The 21,202-nt window shown below is 34.6% G+C and overlaps 1 protein-coding gene and 1 non-coding gene across 4 annotated transcripts; both read right to left on the reverse strand.

Annotated features, from left to right (window-relative positions):
* Nucleotides 1-4,097: 4,097 nt before the first annotated feature.
* LOC136227416 (uncharacterized) lies at nucleotides 4,098-9,206 on the reverse strand. 3 transcript variants are annotated; one of them, XM_066016074.1, is made up of 3 exons: nucleotides 7,632-9,206; nucleotides 7,422-7,483; nucleotides 4,098-4,937 (listed from the first exon to the last, which is right to left on the reverse strand). In XM_066016074.1, the coding sequence occupies exon 1, from the start codon at nucleotides 9,160-9,162 to the stop codon at nucleotides 7,762-7,764; it is 1,401 nt and encodes a 466-aa protein (XP_065872146.1). In that variant the 5' UTR covers nucleotides 9,163-9,206; the 3' UTR covers nucleotides 4,098-4,937; nucleotides 7,422-7,483; nucleotides 7,632-7,761. The 3 variants fall into 3 exon arrangements, with proteins under 3 accessions (XP_065872146.1, XP_065872147.1, XP_065872145.1); XM_066016075.1 differs by lacking the exon at nucleotides 4,098-4,937 and adding an exon at nucleotides 5,458-6,614; XM_066016073.1 differs by lacking the exon at nucleotides 4,098-4,937 and having other exon boundaries at nucleotides 7,289-7,483.
* Nucleotides 9,207-16,614: 7,408 nt separating this feature from the next.
* Nucleotides 16,615-16,721, reverse strand: LOC136228390 (small nucleolar RNA R71). Its single transcript, XR_010688707.1, has one exon. It is a non-coding gene; the product is annotated as a small nucleolar RNA R71 (small nucleolar RNA).
* Nucleotides 16,722-21,202: the final 4,481 nt, after the last annotated feature.

Consider the following 21,202-nt stretch of genomic DNA (forward strand, 5'->3'; position numbering starts at 1 on the left):
ACTAACTCTAAAGGGTAAGTGGACTCTATCGTTCCAAGTAGTAAACGTTCCTAAGAACGGTATCGATCTTTTAAAGACTAGGTTCCAATTTCCTACCCGACTAAAGTTCTATGTTAACTAAGGAATAGTAAAGTTGATTGAATTGTTATATGATCTAAGACTAAGAATAAGTAAAAGCAAAGATTTATATTGGTTTGTCTAATGAATGAGTGAAAGGCTAAGATGTAGGATCCTCGTGTCTAACTCTTATGACATTTAACTAAGTAGTGTTGCAATAAATACATAAACTAAAGACGATAGCTTTCCTTCAATAGATAATAATCTCGGCCCAGAATTACTAACTTTATTCCTAATTCCTTAGACCGATGTTTGGTTAGGCAAAATCTCTAAGTTACTAAGAAGCATGAATTATGGTGAAAGCTAAAGCTAAGCCGTAACTTAGACTACAAAGCCGCACTATCCGGTTAAGCTATAGGTAAAGTTAGGTTACTCGGTTGAATTGTTTACTTGATTAGGTTTCACAATTCAACCCCTTTTGCTTACTACTTGTTTATGTTTCTTAGTATAAGATGAGTAAAGAATCCTAACTAAATCTTTCGTTTAATACTTTTTACAACACACTTTAAATAATAGTTAAATTAAATCATACTTGTTAAATACGGTTCACCATAATCTTAGCCAAAGGTGATTTAGCTTATGTCTACTAAAACATAGAATGGGGAAAAGATGTATATAGGATGATTCCATGTTTATCAATTACGTTATTAGAATTCAAGATAGATAATGGAATAAGAGATGAAAAGAATTGAATTCAATAAGTAAATAATGAACAAAGGGTGAAGACAACCCGATATTGATATCTTACAACTAAGTAACGAATGTACCTTGGCTGATTGTACAAAACTTGAATCTGAACTTACTTAAAAGTAAAAACGAACTAAAAACGTAAACTATAGCTAAACCGAACTAATGATAAAAAAACTGAAGGCTTAATACATCATTTGCCCCCTAAACTTGTCCAAAAAGTTTGATTGGCCCCCTGGATTTTTAAAGTGTCCTGATAGCCCCCTTAACTTGCATAAAATGTTCAATTAGCCCCTTGAACTTGTGCAAAATGTAATCAATTGATCACTCGGTTGCAAAAAGTTAAGTTAAATGCGGAAGATGCATTGCACGAGCCTTAAAAAAAAGTAAAACGACCAAAATCGGGATATACGGTTCTAATATGAGAGAAGACAAGTTGTATAGTTGAGCAAGCAATTGTCACACCCGACCCTAAATGACCTCAATCGGCATCGTGCGTGAAAGATCATAATCAATACTTAAGAGTCTCCAAATTATCCAACGCCATTATATTACAATTGAACTACCAAAGTTCTAACCATAATTCTCACAATAAGCAGCCAACTTCCAAACCCCGCCTAAACGGTCGGTAACATTCTCTATATCCTGTACTTTCTCACCTAAAAACATTTAAACATTTAAAAACGTGAGACAAAAATCTCGGTAAGAAACTATCAGCTACAAAAACCAACTTTACTTAACATAGCTACACATATACATTGATACAGGAATTTAATCAAAACCTTATAAAATATACTCAAAGCTTAAGTTCATGATATAGTCAAAGTAGTAAACCAAAACCATAAAAATATATAATCTTGTATCCATTCTTGAGTTCAAAACCTTATAAAATATTGTAATCAAATAATTGTTTTATCAAACCAACTCATATTTAATCAAACGTAAAACCTTATATCAAAATCAATCATAACCGAAAACATAATCCAAATGAACTTAAAACATTGTATCCATCATCGAGTTTCTCCCCTTAAGTATCAATATATAACCACATATATAGTCGAGACGTCTCTGAATATTGCCTATCCCATATGGTCTTACCCGACACTTCTTTGCCATACCCAATAGGTCTTTCACACTGTGTACACAGGCCATGTCCCTCACTGAACATGGTCTTCAAATATAAAACCACCGATCCGGATAACTCTCGATGGATATAAATCATAACGTGCTCAAATATCCTTTCACAATCAAATTCCAAACTATTTCATAATCATAAATCATTTGGCTACAATTAGCCCTTTTGTATCATCAAAATCATATTTGGACTTCAATCCAAAATAATAACAATAATAACCGCAACAGATTTCTCAATCCAAAAACAATTCGTAATAAATCATCAAATTCATTTTGTTCAATATAGATATATATATTGAAACCAAAAACATATATGTATATATGTAAATCAACCAAATTAAGCCTTAAATCAACATAATCAAGTCAAATCTGAAATTCACATAGAAGCATAATCAATAGCTTCATTTGAACCGTAATTTCACAATAAAAAGCAAAATCAGGAAAAACCCCAATTTTAAATTCCTGCATAACCCTAAAATATCAATTTCTGAAACTTCTTTGATTATATATATATCTGTATACATAAAACTCAAAATATAGTTGATAGTTACTTACCTTGGCTACTAATTGAAAACCATATACTCGTTCAATTCGCCTCTAAACTCTGTCTAAGACATTTTCTCTCCAAACACTGTCGAAACTCAAAAACTCTTCGGTTAGGTTCTAGATCTATACATAAGGATGCTATATTTTAAATTTCAAGTGATTCGGACGGTCGAATCTCCGTAAATCAAAGAAACGGTGGAGAAACGGTTCAGAGAAAACTGATGAATTTTAAAAAGGAAAAGGAAAAGGAAATAAAAGAAATAAGAAGATGATGATTCCACCGGATGTATCTGGAAAATTGAGATACATATCTCTAATTGAAAAATATCTGTTTTGATCCTCTATCTTTCTATAATCTTTTAAAAAATTATCCTAACTTTTAATTACACATAAACTCATCACATTAACTTCAAACTTTCCCTATATCACCAAATAAAAATCACATCCCCTAATACTTATAATATATATGAATATCTAGGTATAAATTCTAGAAATTTAGACACGGTCGTGACAGCAATAACTTCATTTTTAATCTATTTTTGAATTATGTAATAACATTCTAAGATGCGTGGAATATATCTTCCGCATTTAACTTACTTTTTTGTGACCGGGTGATCAATTGATTATAATTTACGTAATTTCAGGAGGCTAACTGAACATTTTATGTAAATTGAGGGGGCTATCGAGACACTTTGAAAGTCCAGGGTACCAATCAAGCTTTTTGGACAAGTTCAGAGGGCAAATGATGTATTAAGCCAAAACTGAATATTAAACTACATAACATAACATAGGCATCTATAAATAGTGTTTTGATTCCTATCTTTGGCCTAATTCGGTTTTCTTTCCACATTAGAGTTGGATTATGAAGATTGAGATTGATTCGGAATAGAACATCCGAATAAAAATTGAAGTAGGAATATATCTGTCATGTAAAAATGCATTTTAACATGTTGAATTCATGTGTAACTTGATGAATCATGGGTGTTAATGAATTATTCTATAGATTTGTATGATTTCAAAATAGTTTACATGATTTTCAATGGGTTCACATGAGTTAAATCCAATTTCACATAAAGGTGAATCTGAATGGATCTGGTTCAAAGACATGTAAATCTTCATTTAAATATTTCGGAAAAACCTTAATGTTAATGTTTTTTTTTATGGTTTCAGGATAGTTCACAATCAATTTCACATATTTGAGGAAGCAAATTTTATGAAGTAGAATCCTTTTTATGTGTTAAATCTCTTGAATTGAAAACGAAGCATAGAAAAGAATATAGAACCCAAATCAAAATGTAAAGCTCAACAATAGGAGAATGCTATTTTGCAATTATGAGGAAGCAAATTTTATAAGTTTTTCTAGTAAGAAATATAATTTGAGATTTTTCTTCGTTATGTTTTATGTAAGTCTTGTTCGGTTGACCTGTTTATTAAATTGAATATTAATGTTCGGTAAAACTATGATTAAATATTACAGTTAGTATGTAAAATAACCAAAATGTACATATTTTAATCAATAAAAAAGTAAGTTATATAAATGTAACAAAACTAGCATCCTAAGTTTTAGGGTAAATTTCACTCATGGTATACAAACTTTACCCTAATTCACACTTTGGTGTACAGATTTCAATTTGTCACACTAATATATACGTACTTAGGGGTGACCTCCCACTATGGTATATGGCCGGTTAAAATAACCGGTCAACGCCCAGTCAACGTGCCACCTCAGCTTTGACCGGTCAAAAAGTAAAAAAAAATTCAATCACTAACATAAAATTACTATTATACCTTCTTCTTCTTTCTTCCTCCTTTCCCTTCCCCTTCTCCTCTCCCTTTCTCTCACTAACTCTCTCCATCTTATTTCTTTTCTTAAGAAATCTATAAAAAAAAAAGCATATTCAACCCACAACATATTTGTCACAATTCAAGAACTGGACCGAAGAATTGGGTAAAAATGCGGTGAAAAAGAATCGGGTAACACTCCAAAACTTTTATCACCTTCTTCCCTTTCATAGATCCTCCCAAAAGTTGCTCTTCAAAATTTGTCATTCATTGATCATTTTCATGGCTGCTCGAAGACACAAAACATGATATATCATCTCTATCCTGAGCCAATCGTCTGAATTTGGCAGATGCAGAGCCGAAATTGAAAAACTTACGCCTATTGGAAAGAGCAGATAAGATGTCCTGCAATTTCTTCTGGGGATTTTCATTGCTCAAAAACGTCCTTCTCATGCAGTAGTGTTGGAAGATACCGGTGGTTTAGCACCATTCGATTCCACAATTTTCAAATTTTTCCCGTTCTCATCATTTCTCGAATCCATTCTCTAACTCGAGCTTGAGTTTTTTTGTCAATCAATATTGATGAATGAACATCAAAATTGAAAAATCCACAACAGAGATGGGCTTACCCATATATGCAATATCTCTTAAGCTTAATCTAACACCGAAACCTAAAGAAACACAAATCACCATAATTAATTAAACAAAAAGCTTAATCCCAAATTAAAATAACCATTCACAAGTAAGTAGGAGTGCTAAAATAACCATTCACCAATCTTAAGAAAAGAAATAAGATGGAGAGAGTTAGTGAGAGAAAGGGAGAGGAGAAGGGGAAGGGGAAGGGAAAGGGAAAAGAAGAAGAGGGTACAATAGTAATTTTATATTAGTGGTTGAATTTTTTATTATTTTTTGACCGGTCAAAGCTGAGGTGGCGCGTTGACTGAGCGTTGACCGGTTATTTTAACCGGCCATATACCATAGTGGGAGGTCACCCCTAAGTACGTATATATTAGTGTGACAAATTGATGTCTGTACACCAAAGTGTGAATTAGGGTAAAGTTTGTACACCATAAGTGAAATTTACCCCTAAGTTTTATTAAGGGTAAAGTAAAAAAAAAATACTCATATGTTCACTTTTTATCAAACTGGTATATGAATAAATTGTTTTGTCCAAACAAGCGCTAAAGTTTTCGTTTTGCTAAAAACGATAATCGTTTAGTTTAACACTATAAAATGACCATTAACGATCTCAAAATGAAAAATTTCAAAAATTAAAGTTGTTTAATACCTTATTTACTATGAAAACAAATTTTTTATTTTCTAAAATCATCATTTTTAGAGATTTATCTCTCAAAAACACTTTTTTTTCGCCAAACAACAACTAAATGACTTCAAAATTAAAAAATTGAAAAATTAAAATCGCTTAAAATATCATAAAATCTTTGAATCTTTGAATTTTGAGATCATTAACATTCTTGTTTTTAGTAAAGCGAAAAACCTCAAGTTATCTCCTTATCGCAAAGGAAAACCTAGTTTAGTTTGACAAAAAAGTTAAAAGCACAGTTATTTTTCTTGACTTTACCCTTTTATTAATTGTTAGCCTATTTAATTTAAAATGAATCCATGTTTCTCCAATTTGTGTATTTATCTTTCATTATTTCATCAAAGATATGGACAAGTACAGGAGCTCCTTAATCAGCTATGAGCTGCTGTTTAATACATGGTTATTTCATCTAAAATGCTGCTGATAGAAACAGGACTGCTGTTTAATACTTTTGAGTTGTTTGGAGCAAAACAGCAAAAAGCAGTTCCAAAATGGTGTATCTTATGTTGCAACTTGTAAACAAGTTCCTCTATTGCTTCCAAATAACAAACTTCTGTTTGACCTTAAGAAGGAGATTCCAATCATGCAAAAATTTATCTCCTCAAGGAGCATTTCGTATTCTACTGGGATAGATGGGATAGGGATAAGGATAAAAATTGTGATAGGAATAAGGATAAACGGTTGGGATAAGAAAAAAATATGATAGTTGGGAATTATTATTTAATGTTTGGTACGTGGGATAGGGACAGAGATAAAAATAATAAATTTTACTATTTTAACCTTATTTAAACTACATAGCATTAATTTGAGGGATAAGATGGACTTTTCCATCCTATTAAAATCGCAGGAGCTTATCCCACATCCTTATACCACCCCCTCTTGGGTATAGGATTTGAGGAATAAGAAACTTATCCCTCATCTGTCTCACTCTTCTATCTCCCAAACAAACACGGGATAACTTATCTCGTGTTTTTTTATCCCTATCCCACCTCCTGTATCAACTTCACTTACAGACATGTGAAACCTAACAGCAAAATAAACAAAACCAAAATTAGATGGGTATGAAACATTATTCAGCTAATACAGTAAAACCTCTATATAGGAATACTCTATATAAGAATAACCTCCAATTTGTTATAAAAAATTTCGGTCCCAACTTGGGCCGGTTATAAATAAGAATAACCTCCCAAATGTTAATTGTTATACATAATCCAAGTCCCACCTTTAGAAACTATACCTCTATATAGGAATAATTATGTAAATAATGTATATATGTATTAAGGATTTAAACAAAATTTATTAAAAAATTTAAAAATTATTGAGATTAAATATGAGTTGGCACACAAATTCCAACTTTAACTATAAATTCTTACCATTTTCCCATAAAACTCTTTTCTTTATGTATTGGAAACTAAACTCAAAACTCTTCCAATTCTTTAGGTATTGGAAATAAAACTCGTAGACTTGATATGCTAAACATTAATTTGTTTTATTAAACTAAACTCAAAACTCTTCCAATCAGAGAGTTCTTATTGTTGTTAAATTTATAAACTTTAAGTGTTGATTTTTTTTTTTTGGTACCAAACTCTATATAAGAATAACCTCCCAATTGTTATACAAATTGTCCGGTCCCAAACGTATTCCTATATAGAGGTTTTACTGTATAGGCAAGATCTAAAAGACTAAAACCATCCAAAAAGTCCAAACTAAACGAACTGGCTCTCATTGCAAACTGCCATGTTTAGTAATATAGCTAACAGGGAAAACAAAATCCACCAGCTAGAGCTTTGGGAAAAATTAAAATCTTCTAATAAAACCTATAAAACATCACCTCTCCAGCACATGAAATGCAACTGCTTTAATATCCAAAGGCCACATCAACCGAAGTAATTCCTGCATATGGACAAAAAGAAAAGATTTCAACCTTCACTTCATCATTATGTTCTAATCCAATCAGAATATTAACACCAGAACATTACATGTAATGTAAAAACAATGTGAAAGAAAGTCATTGCTAAATTGTCTTGTAAATTTCACTTACATTACATGACACAAGTAAATGTTCTTCTGAGTTCAAAACTGAAATACTCCTCATAATCATATGCACACTTCACCTTCAGGTAACATCTTGAGAGTATAATTTGGTCAAACAACATTGATGTCACAATGCCTCAAATTTTCTTTATTGAATCCAAGTATTTTCCAGAAAGGACATTCTTAAGTTTCTCTAAAAAGTTATTTTGCGTATTGCTGATGGCCGAGAAAACAGGTACTCTTTTTGCAACAAGTACAAAATTCTCTCCATTTCCAACATCAATTTCATACAACTCATGGAAAAACTCCCGGAACAAATTTATGAGTGCATCATAGAATGACCTGCTTGGAGGGATTACATTCAGAATCAGAATTCCAAAATCACAAAGAATAGAACTTGCAGCCAAAAGAATATGCCTCTCAATGAACTCCAATGGTGGAGTACTAATGCCACTCCTGGCATCACAGGAATCCAAATCAACCATAATGACATCGAACTGAGTACCAAAATGGGTTGAATTTTTAAAAAGATCCAACTCAACCTTATTAGGAACCAGATCTGAGGATCTACTATGACAGGCCAATCTCTGTAAAATTTCTATGGCATCCCCAACAAAGATCTTAAATCCACAATCTTGCAATGCAAAGTACTGTCTAGCAATCCTTAAAACCTCTGCATCCATTTCTATACCAAAAACTTCAAAATCCAATCGGGCCTTCAAAAAACTGAGCAAAGCCCCACCACCAACACCTAAACATAAAGCTTTAGGCTTAACCCCGTTTTGAATCTTATCCTCAATATGAAAACCAAGCAGTGAGAGACCAGCCACCATTGGAATTAAGTACGGATGCACCAAATCTCCAATATGAGGCCTAAAGTCTACTTCCGTGAGCATTCTCGAATGATCTGAAGTAGACTCTGTTTGAGGAAGAATTCTAATCTCTGTTTGAATCAAGTTTGGCATTCTTTTAAACCTCAATCTCCTCCTAAACTCTCGTTTTCTACAGTTAACACCCAATTCAATGTCAGTCGCTATTTCAACATCTTCAACAAGCATTTCACCCACAAAAGACCCAACACATTTCTCTAAAACCACACTAGAAATCAAATTATCTTCGTAATCCAAAATGGGTACATCGTAGATCCTCTCTCCAACAGGAACCTTCAGAGATAAGGCAATAAGAAGAGGTCTTAATCTATCCGAAATATGTTCCAGAAAATGGTTTTCTCTAGCAATTACTTTATTGTAGGAAACAAGTAATGAATCGGGGGGGTTCTTGCCTATCAATATGAGCCGTGAGATACCAGGAGAGGATAGGAGGAGCTGGAGGTGACCAAATTCAGTGGAAAAGACCCAGTCTGATTCGCGGTTTTCAGGAACAAAAATAGCGGCAACTTGGGACGAGTCAGTGGGTTGCGAGGGTGAATCGAGAACGGCAACTCGGAGGACGACGGAGGGAAGAGTGGGATGAGGGATGGTAAAGGAAAGAAAACGAGATGGAATTAGGGTTTCGAAGATTGTCAGGTCAACGCCCATGGATATGAACGTCCAAATTGATTGATAAGGGGGATGGAAAGAAGATTTTGAAAGGCTTGTTTGATCCCAAACATGATGTAAATTAAATTGGGTAATTAATTTATTAGTCCTATATTTTGACAAAACACATTGTTTAGTCCCTGTATTTTCAAAAACACATGATAAAGTCCCTAACCTTTTTCACGATGAACTGTTTAGTCCCTAACGTTTTTATTGGTGAACTGTTTAGTCCCTGTCGTTAGACTCTCATGAAGATTTTGTTAGTCAATTTAGATTTGCGTTCTTCTTTTCCTTTCCTTTAAACTCTAATACATCTGAAATCAACTTTCAGTGTTCTTCTTTTTTATTTTCTTCTTAATCGTTCAAATTCGTAAGCATTGGGTCTTTTTTTTTTCTTGTTCTCCATACAAATAGCTTCTTCTTTTAAATTGGATTTTCTCTTCTAAAGTTTGAAGGTAAATAGTAAAAGGTAATTTAGTCATTTCCGAAGTCATAAACAGTAAAAAAAATCTAACAAATAGAAGGAAGGACTAAACAGTTCATTGAAAAAAAGGTTAGGGACCTTACCATGTGTTTATGAAAATACAGGGACTAAACAGTGTGTTTTGTCAAAATATAGGGACTAATAAATTAATTATCCAATTAAATTAATACAGGGTTAAAAAGGCGGCCCGGTCGCACTACGCGTCCCCGGTGAGCGAAGGTCCGGGGAGGGGTCCAACCACAAGGGTGTATTGGGGCAAGTTTTCCTCTGCCAATTTATTTGTCAAGAGACCGCTCCTAAGGTTATTGTCCATTGCAAATCAATAATTTTTAAGGTAAATTTCAAATAAAACCCCGTGGTTTCACTAATTTTCAGATAAAAGACTGTGTTTTACTTTTTGTCAAAACGAGGATTGAGGTTTCGTACTTGGAATAATGCTATTAAAACCATCTTTAATGACCTGAAAATGAAATTTTTTAAGAATTAAAATTGTTCAACGTCATATTTTTTAGGGTTAAGGTGCAAAAATACCCCTAACGTTTTGCGTTAGGAGCAATTTTACCCCTAACGTCTAAAATGGTGCAATTTTGCCCCTAACGTTGGAAGTCAAGAGCAATTTTACCCCTAACGTTAATAAATTGGGTCAATTTCAGACACTATTATAAAACACAAATATTTTTGTTCCTTATTCAGCACCAATTGCATAACAATTTGTTCTGAAAAAAGGATTTCATGTTTTTTATAATTTAATAATAGAATTTGAGATTAATATTTATAAATTCGGTGAATTTTTTGAATTTATTTTATCTAATTCGTACAAAAAGAAAGTATATTTTTTTTTATTTTTTTCACATCCCAATGTTTGTTTATGCTTTGTTACTGAAAAAGTGACACACGTATGAAGTGTAGATGACAAGATTCATAACTGAGAAGACAGTTCGATGAATTATTTCTCAAATTGACCCAATTTATTAACGTTATGGGTAAAATTGCTCTTGGCTTCCAACGTTAGGGGTAAAATTGCACTATTTTAGACGTTATGGGTAAAATTGCTCCTGGCCCAAAACGTTAGGGGTATTTTTGCACCTTAACCCTATTTTTTATGGAACTACATTTTCGATTTTCGAAAATCATCTTTTTTAGAACGTTCTCTCTCTAAACATTAACTTTCTCTTTTTATCAAACATCATCTAAACAATCTCAAAATAAAAAAGTTGAAGAATTAAAATTGTTTAGAATATTAGTAGTAAAAGTCCTTATTTTGCTAAAATTGAAAACATCAATTATCGTTTTGACAAAAAGTAAACCACAGTCTTTTATTTAAAAATTAGTAAAACTACAGGGGGTTTTATTTGAAGTTTACCCTAATGTCTCTCACCTAACCTATTAATTATAAATAACCTTAGAATTAAAAAGTATTAAAACATAATTAATTTTGGAATTTTCTACTTTGAAATTCATCAACACATAAATTGACAATATCAACTTATAAGTCTTTGATTTGCATTGATATCAACTTATAAGTCTTTAATTTGCAACTTTGTGGTGACAACCTTAATCCTCTTTTTTCAATAAAAAAAACTCAAACAACCATATACATATTAGCGAAACTACAAGAGTTTTTTTAAAAAAAAAAAATTAATCCATTAATATATCTGTAAGTAAAAAATGTGAAATTACACATGAAATAAAACTCTTGCATTTGTACTTCAAAAAAAAAAAAAAAAAACTCTTGCATTTTCTTCTATTTGCAAATAGGGGAATAATGAGATTTTATTTTATTTTGTGAAGGATGATATATTTTTTATATGGTTAAAGCAAAAATTAAGAAAATTGACTAACACGTCAGTAGTGTTCACTAGAACATTTGACAACCCGCCCAGTGACCCCAACATTCCCAAATGGCACATTAGCATCGACAGATACGACAATAACCGAGCGAGCGTCGACATCTCCATCCGAGGACCATCCCACTCTCTCATTAACTACACCCTCTGGCTCACCTTTCCTATTACCAACAACCAAACTGAATATGAAGCTCTCATCACAAGGTTACGTTTGGCCAATCTCCTCGCCTGCGGCAAGGTAATAGTCTACATAGACTCCAAGCTGGTGGTCAACCACCTCGACAACACCTACCAAGCCAAGGATGACATCATGGTCAAATACCTAGAAAAAATGTGACCGCTCATCGACCAACTGTGTAACAAAGGTACCAACTTCTCCACCCTCTTAGTACCCGGGAAGGAAAATGTTGAGGTCGACGTGATCGTTGCAGCCGCCGCCGGCATAATGACAATAACCAATGACCTGTTCATGAAAACATCATACTACCCAGCCATTCTTGAATCCCCAATTCCCTTCCTTGAGAATGACGACGTGTAGCTGGGCGGATGGAGAACGCCCATTATCCACTACATTATTTATGGCATGCTTCCTAGTGATAAGACAAAAGCCTTACTTATCATTTGTATTATGTATATCATAGAGTTATGCGGTCCACAAAGGGATTCTTTGTCGATGGTCCATCACTCACCCTCGGATGAAATGCATCTCCCTAGAAGAGGGTGATCACTGCCTCTACGAAATACATGAGGGCGTGTGCGTGTCTCACTAAGGAGGAAAGCTCGCCTCCAAAAACTATACTAGCCAACAATGGATGAAGATGCCAACACCATCATTCGAAGATGTCACAACTATCAGATCTACATGAACACTCACACGGTGTCGTCAGTAACTTTTAACGGAAGCATTTCTTCTTAGCCCTTGGCACTCTAAAGGGTAGATATCCCGAGACTATTTCCCAAGGCTTCAAGACATCGATAATACATCATCATTATCTCCATTGATCACTTCACTAAATGGGTCGAAGGGCAACCACTAGCCATCATCTAAGCTGCCAACATCATCTCTTTCCTCCACAACTATGTTTTGGATCAATTTGGCATCCCCCATTCATTCCTCATGGACAATGGAAAATAGTTCGACTGCACCCCCTTCCATAAATTCTGCTAACGATGAGGAATACAACAGTGATTCACCTCTGTAGCATACCCCCAAAGTAATGGTCTCACTGAGGTCACCAACTGCACCATTATAAGGGGGCTCAATGCTCTCCTTAATGCATAAGGATAAAGCTGGATCGACCACACTATGGTCTTATCGCACCACACCCCACTCTATAACCGAACGAACACCATTCTTTATGTGCTACGGATAAAGCTGGGTCAACCATTTACTGGCGACACTTTGAAACATGCGTGGAATTCACAATGCTGGACATTTTGATGCACCTCTGAGCAGTCGCTCTAGAGACTCACTAAGGGATAAGATTACCCTGTCATTATCAAGTAATAATCTGGACAAGTCCTGGTATCGAATCCACCTGATTTATACCGCAAGTACTAAACTACTAGGCTTCTAATGTTATCTAGGCTATGGGGGGTCTGAGATTGATGGTTTTAAGTTAAACTACTCCTAATTAAGTTAAATCCACTCCTAAGTGATCTTTAGCAAGGTAAATTAACCTAGAATGATATGGGGTGATACGATAATATCAATTCCGATCCTATTTTAACATTTAATTGTTAACCTAAACCGAGTCACTTGTGCCTAAGGCGATTAACCCTACTTATCCTTCTATGGTTCCTACCGCTTGATTCCCTTGTAAGGCCGAAACTAGCTCTAAGGCTCAGAAATTTGGGCTTAATCTACCATAAGGTTGTCAATCTTATAGGCTCTGGCTTAGTCAGATTCAGCTCGTAATATGTGCATAGACGATATTTGGATTTATGAATGAGTTAACCCAGAAAGGCAAAGCGTAAGACTTAGAAAAGCGATAACAATCAATTGAATAAAACAAAACTTAGATTAATATTAAAGATGAAGAAAGTATTGTCACGAAGATACAATTAGCCTAGGATTCATAGAATGGATTAGAGGCAAACAGATATAAAAGAGAAAGAAATCCATTTCAGGGAACCTGTCGACCAGTGCATACGTCTTCCTAGGATTTGAAGGATGGAAGCCTTGAATAATCCTCTTGAAGCACGGAGGTTGGTGTTCTTCAATGGCAGACGAAGGAAGGATGATGATTTTTCAAGGTTGGGGGCTAGGGTTTCTTTACACAAAACTAAAGATATCTAATACAATGTTACAAAGTCCTATTTATAGTTGTAGTTTCGTGTCTAAACCTAGTCAAACTTGTTTCCCAATGCATGTGGAAGAGTGGAGGCAAAATCGTGGAGTCATAGGGCTGGGAATCAGCATTTTAGCTGATTCCCACATGCCAGCTTGTCGAGCTGGCCCCGGATGGCCAACTCACCGAGCTGGCCTGCAAAGGCCAGTTCGACGGGCTGGTGATGCCCAGTTCATCGAGCGACTGTCAGGGATCTCCAAGATATGATTTCAGTCCGAATTTGATCCCGTTCAACCTGCACATGCATATGAACTCCAAAAAACATTAGTCTGAAGGCTAAATTGACCCACTAGTCATTAGATTTGAGTAAAAACTCCATTTGGTGCAACCTTTGGTTGATCAATTAGCCGAAATAAATAAGGTGTAGTTCACATGTGTGCTATTTTGGCAATATTTTGCCTGAAAACAATCAGAAACGGCTAGAAACTACAAAAGTACATAAAACATGTACTAAAACGAAATAACACGCACACATTCATAAAAGTGCGAGAAATGCTCGCTTATTGAACGAAAACTAATCAAAACTATCCTAAAAATCGTACCTAAAGATAAGGGTTTTGACCCCTATCACATTGCGATCACCTTCTTTCTATTACTAGGTCGACCTTGGTTTTATAAACTTGGCGGAGTACCATCCACTATACATCAAAAAGTCAAATTTCTGTTATCCAATTGAATTGAGATTATTGAGGCAGATGCCATACCGATTGTTGTAATGACTGGGCGAGACTTTCCTTCTTATGGGAGTTTTCAAGTGGCTAGCATCTTTGGCAGTAATATGCCTTTTGGGGTAGCAAATGCAATGCTAAAAATGAACTTCATCCTATGGTTAGGATTGGGCAAAGAACAGCAAGGCGTTGTCTCTTTTAACATCGAATCCGGACAGCGTCATCGTCACGGTTTAGGGTTGAAGCATAATAATGGAAAGAACCCTCTGAAGAATAACAACACCAGGAAAAAGTTCATCTCTTTTGTAAAGGGAGAGACACACGCCTATATGGGAGAAGCAGAACCTATGGTTTATAGATGGAAAGAAACTTCCAAGATTTGAGATCTTCAACGACACAATGGACTTCTAAAAAAGCAAGGATGCTCCCTTCTTGCTCCAGGCTGATAGATGATAGGGGTAAAAAACACATATCTTTTGGTACAGTTTTTGGGGTACTTTTGCTTTAAATTTAATAACTTCGTATCATTTTCCCGTGCTTAATCTCACTTTTATCAATTACTTAGTTTCTAGCTCTCTTTTAGCACTTTATCACTTTTATGCAGTTTTTATGTCATTTTTAATAAAATAATGCCAAGTTAAGCACTCACCTAAATTTTCCTTTAACCTTTTTGAGCTAATGGATTCACCAAATGTCACTATGAATCAATTTGGTACTTAAGGCCTAAGTTTAGTGAATCAATTTAGCCTTAGAACTAATGTTTTTGGAGTTTTAGTGTGATGTTGCAGGTCAAATACGGAAGGGGCGAGACCATCTAACACTTAAAGAAGAAGAATTTCGCGTTTGGGGACCCTTAGGAGCCAGCTCATGGTGAGCTGACCCTTGATTTGGCTGGCAAAGCCAATCTAGGGTCCAGCTCGATAAGCTGGACACTAGAGGCTGGCTTTTGCCAGCCAACGGGTCCAACTCGACGAGCTAGATTCCCAGCTCGATGAGCTGGACCTCTGAATCAATTATAAGTGACTGATTCAAACCCCTTTTTAAGTGGGATTCACTCTGTTAAATCCTATTTGAATCATGTAACGTAAACTTAAGTATTTTTAGGTTTTCTTTTTCCTATTTAAAGACTTTGTGTGGTCATTCCCAAAGTACCATGTAAATCCATCAATAGTTTTATCATTTTGTAATTAGTTTTTGATATTTTCCTGTGTAATTACTCATATCCTACCAGGGTCTGACAAGTCTACGAAGTTTGAGGAAAGGATTGACAACCCGAAACTCAAATTAGTTAAAATGCTATCCAAACTTCTCCTTCTCTGTTAACTTGTGACGATTCAAAGTCCATTAATAAATTACCTTTTCGATTCAATATATTTTCTACTGTTGTTATTTTCAAGTTTCATCTAGTGATATTCTTTAAAGTAATAAACCAGTGTTTTCGATTAAAAACCTTTTTACGCAAAATATATTTCAAAGGAAACTTTGTTGAACACTTAAAATAATTAGGATTTATAGATGATATGATCGATAGCTCGTCTTATCAAACATAAAACACCAAGTTGATTAAGGTAGCGATATGTTCCGACCGTAGAAAGATCGTCTGTAGTTCGAATCCCGTTAATTGTATTAAATGATAAGTTATTACATATTCATAATATAATCAAATTTATAAGTTGCTTTCTTGCTTATGCAATAGAGTTTTGAATTCTTCTTATTCTTAAAATTAAGTTAGTACAGAAATGCTCACTTGTGTCGCACCTCTTATGTCGCGCTTGAAGAGAAAGCGACACAACAGACCCCAAATAAATGCACACCAATTTGAAATCAAACCAGCCTTGCTTAATATATTACAAAATAGTGTGACATTTTATGGACTACCTAATGAAAACCCTAATGCCCATTTGACCAATTTTCTTGAAATTTGTGATACTTTCAAAATGACGGACGTTCTTGCCGAAGCAGCCAAACTTCGTCTATTTCCTTTCACTTTGAAGGATAGGGCTAAAGTTTGGTTGACTTCTATGTCGGCCGGAACATTCCAAACTTGGAACCAATTAGCCCAAGCATTTTTATCAAAATATTTTCCCTTAGCCAAAACAACGAAAATTATAAAAGAACTGACATCATTCACACAACATGAAAATGAAACCTTGTATGAAGCATGGGAACGTTTCAAAGAACTTCAACGTTTATGCCCATATCACCATTTGCCCGATGAACTTTTAATGCAAACATTCTATAATGGAATAAATCCCACAACCAGAGGTTCATTGGATGCTATGTCGGGAGGGTTATTTATGAAGAAGACGTCTGCTGAAGCAAAAGAACTTTTAGAGGAAATTGTAATTAACAGTAGGATGTGGCCTGCCGAACGTGCACATACACCAGTTGCTCCAAAACCATCGTCCTCGACTTCGTCACCAGTTAAAGGTATAGTTAATCTTAACCCTATCGCGATGTTACAAGCCCAATTTTTTGCGCTTTCGCACAAAATTGACAAGTTTATGACACCGTGTGATATTAATTGAAACCCTATCCAAGTTGATATGGATTATAGTGGTGCGGATGAGGTAGAACAGGTAAATTTTGTCCAGTGACAAAATCAAATCAATAACCCTTATTCAAATACCTACAATCCCGGATGGAGGAATAACCCTAACTTTAGTTGGAAAGAGAATAACAATACTGGTGCCAATCAAAGTAGAACTAATAATTATCAAAATCAATCAAGGGACACCATTGGCACACTATCTTCTAAAATCGATAAATTTATAGATGCTATCGGTGGTAAAATTAACAACCACGATGACGATTTTAAACGAATTGAGAACAAGTTTGATCAATTAATTAAAAACCATTCATCTATCATCCATAATTTGGAAGTACAAATTGGACAAATTGCTAAATCAATTCCATCCCGAAAAGAGGGAAGTATTCCTAGCCATATGGAAGAAAATCCTAAAGAGCAAGTTAAGGCTATAACTGTTAGATCGGGAAAACACTATTTAGGTCTGGAAATGCCCGGAGATACTACTAACATTTTGCAGGGAAGTGATTTGACGACAAAGTCCACATATGAGAATGCAAATTCGAAGAGTTTGCCCATTGATGCTAATGCAAAAACATTTTCACCAAAACCACCTTTTCTACATAAAGGCCGAAACAAGGACTATAACAAACAGTTTTTAACATTTTTAGACAAACTGAAAAATTTGCACATTAATTTAACATTTATGGATGCGATAACGCAAATTCCTAACTATGGTAAGTTTTTAAAAGATTTAATTTATAAGAAAATAAGTTAAGAAGGAATTTCATCTATAATGTTAACCGAAGATTGTAGTTCAATCGTGTCAAGTCATTTGCCGACTAAGCTAAAAGACCCTGGATGTTTCACCATCCCGTGTAAATTGGGAGATATCGAATTTCCAAGTTGTCTTTGTGACTTAGGAGCGAGCATTAACTTAATGCCATTGTCTATATTCAAAAAGTTAGGTTTAGAAAAAGATATTAAACGTACTAATATGGTTTTGCAATTGCGGATCAAACCACTAAGAAACCATATGGTATAATTGATGATATTTTAGTAAAAGTCGATAAGTTCATTTTTCTTACCAACTTTGTTATACTTGACTTTGCATATGACGTTAATTGTCCACTAATTTTTGGTAGACCGTTTATGAATACGAGACGTGCATTAGTCGATGTGTCGGAAGGAAAAGTAGTTTTGAGGGTGAAGACAAAATTGAGTTTAATATGAATAGAGCCATGAAATACCCTATGGAAGAATTTGTTTGTATGAAACTTGATTTGGTTGACGAATGTGTTAACGACCTTGTTCAAGAAGAAAATTTAATAGAACCAATAGTTGAAGAAGAAATGGAAGATAAGGCTCCAGAGAATTTGATTCGATAAGATGGACCAATTCCACCTTTAGTTTTAAAACCCCCTAAATTATAACTTAAAGAATTACCCAGCCATTTGAGATACGCTTTTCTAGGTGAAGGCGATACTCTACCTATAATTATCTCTAACAAATTGACTAAAAAACAAGAAGAAAAGTTAAAAGAAGTTGTTAGAAATAGGATAGGTAGTATAAGTTGGCAAATTTTAGACTTAAAAGGAATTAATCCTAGCATTGTAATGCATAGAATTCATTTAGAAGAAGGTAAGCCCCCTAAAGTGGATAGGTAAAGACGCCTAAATCTGAACATGAAAGATGTAGTAAAAAATGAGATTACTAAACTTTTGGATAATGGAATCATATATCCGATTTCGGATAGTGAATGGGTTAGTCCGATCCATTGTGTACCAAAGAAGGGAGGTATGACTGTAGTGAGAAATGAAAAAGGTGAGTTAATACCTACATGAACCACCACATGATGGTGGGTTTGTATAGATTATAGGAACCTAAACAAGGCAACTAGGAAAGATCATTTTCCTCTACCTTTCATTGATCAAATGATCGAAAGGATAGCGGTCATGCATTTTATTGTTTCCTAGATGGTTATTCAGGATTCTTTCAAATTTACATTTACCCGGATGACCAAGACAAAAAAACCTTCACATGTCCCTATGGAACCTTTGCCTATAGAAGAATGCCTTTTGGTCTATGTAATGCACCCGCAACGTTTCAACGTTCTATGGCTGCAATTTTTAATGATTTCATTGAAGATATCATGGAAGTATTCATGGATGATTTTTCCGTTTATGGAGATTCTTTCGATGCATGTTTACAAAACTTAGATAAAGTATTGTCTAGATGTGAAGAAACGAACCTAGTACTTAATTGGGAAAAATGTCACTTCATGGTAGACGAAGGAATAGTTTTAGGACATAAAATTTCTGAAAAATGATTAGAAGTGGATAGAGCGAAAACTTCTGTAATAGAAAATTTACCCCCACCAACCACTGTTAAGGGAGTAAGATCATTTTTAGGACACGTAGGTTTTTATAGAAGGTTTATAAAAAAAAATTTCGTGATTGCCAAACCACTTACTAATTTGCTTATGAAAGATTCTACTTTTGATTTTAACAAGGATTGTTTACAAGCCTTTAGTATGTTGAAAACCGCCTTAGTCAGTGCACCCATAATTGCTAAACCCGATTGGGATTTGCCTTTCGAAATTATGTGAGATGCAAGTGACTTAGCCGTAGGATGTGTACTAGGTCAAAGGAAAGATAAGAAACTTCATGTCATATATTATGCAAGTCACACTTTATCCGGTGCACAATTAAATTATACAACAACCGAAAAAGAAATACTAGCGGTAGTTTTTTGCATGTGATAAGTTTAGATCGTACTTTTTAGGGTCTAAGGTCATCATTTACACCGATCATGCAGCTTTAAGGTATTTGTTTGCTAAGAAAGATGCAAAACCGTGTCTTATTAGATGGGTTCTATTATTGCAAGAATTTGACATAGAAATAAAAGATAAAAAGGGAGTCGAAAACCTTATCGCAGATCATCTATCAAGACTTGAAAATGAAAATGGTCCAATTGGTGAGACCATTGGCATACGAGATGATTTCCCCAATGAATATCTCATGCAAGTAAAATGTGTCGTAACACCATGGTATACGGATATAGCTAATTACCTTGCTGCTCATATTGTTCCAGATGGATTGAATTCCCAGCAAAAGAAGAAATTCTTTTCGGAAGTTAAAAAATATTTTTGGGAAGATCCATTTTTGTTTAAGACATGTGGCGATGGAATGCTTAGGAGATGCATTATTGAGTTTGAATATAATTCTATAATATTGGAATGTCATACAAGCTCTTATGGAGGTCAGAACGGCGTAAGCAAAACAGTTGCTAGGATGTTAGAATGTGGATTCTTTTGGCCTACTCTGTTTAAAGATGTTCATTCATTTATTATCCGTTGTGATAATTGTCAAAGAACCGGGAATTTAGGAAAGAAAGATGAGATGCCTCTCACGAACATGTTGGAAGTTGAAATCTTTGACGTGTGAGGAATCGATTTTATGGGTCCTTTTCCTCCTTCTTTTGGCAAAACCTATATTTTAGTAGCCGTAGATTATGTTTCAAAGTGGGTTGAAGCAATTGCAACTCCGACCAATGATTCTAAGGTAGTTGTTAAGTTTTTAAATGAAATATTTTGTCGATTTGGAGTCCCTAGAGTAATGATAAGCGATGAAGGTACTCATTTCATAAATAGAAGTCTTGAATCGCTTATGAAGAAATACGGAGTACACCACCGTGTATCTACGCCATACCATCCCCAAACGAATGGTCAAGCGGAAATTTCGAATAGAGAACTCAAATGGATATTAGAGAAAACAGTTTCATCTTCTAGGAGAGACTAGGCATATAAACTTAACGATGCGTTATGGGCACACCGTACTGCATCCAAAACACCTATAGGAATGACACCTTATAGATTAGTATATGGTAAAGCTTGTCATTTACTAGTAGAATTGAACATAAAGCATATTGGGCAATCAAAACCCTTAATTATAATTTGCAAAGCGCAGGTAAAAATCATTTGTTCGACTTAAACGAGTTGGATGAATTACGCTATTTATCTTACGAAAATGCAAGGGTATATAAGGAAAAAGTAAAAAAATGGCACGATGCAAGAATTAAGGTTAAAAACTTTAATGTTGGGGATAAAGTTTTGCTTTTTAATTCCCGATTGAAGTTATTTCCAAGTAAGCTTAAGTCTAGAT

Source organism: Euphorbia lathyris, chromosome 4 (assembly GCF_963576675.1).
Source record: "Euphorbia lathyris chromosome 4, ddEupLath1.1, whole genome shotgun sequence".
Classification (NCBI taxonomy): domain Eukaryota; kingdom Viridiplantae; phylum Streptophyta; class Magnoliopsida; order Malpighiales; family Euphorbiaceae; genus Euphorbia; species Euphorbia lathyris.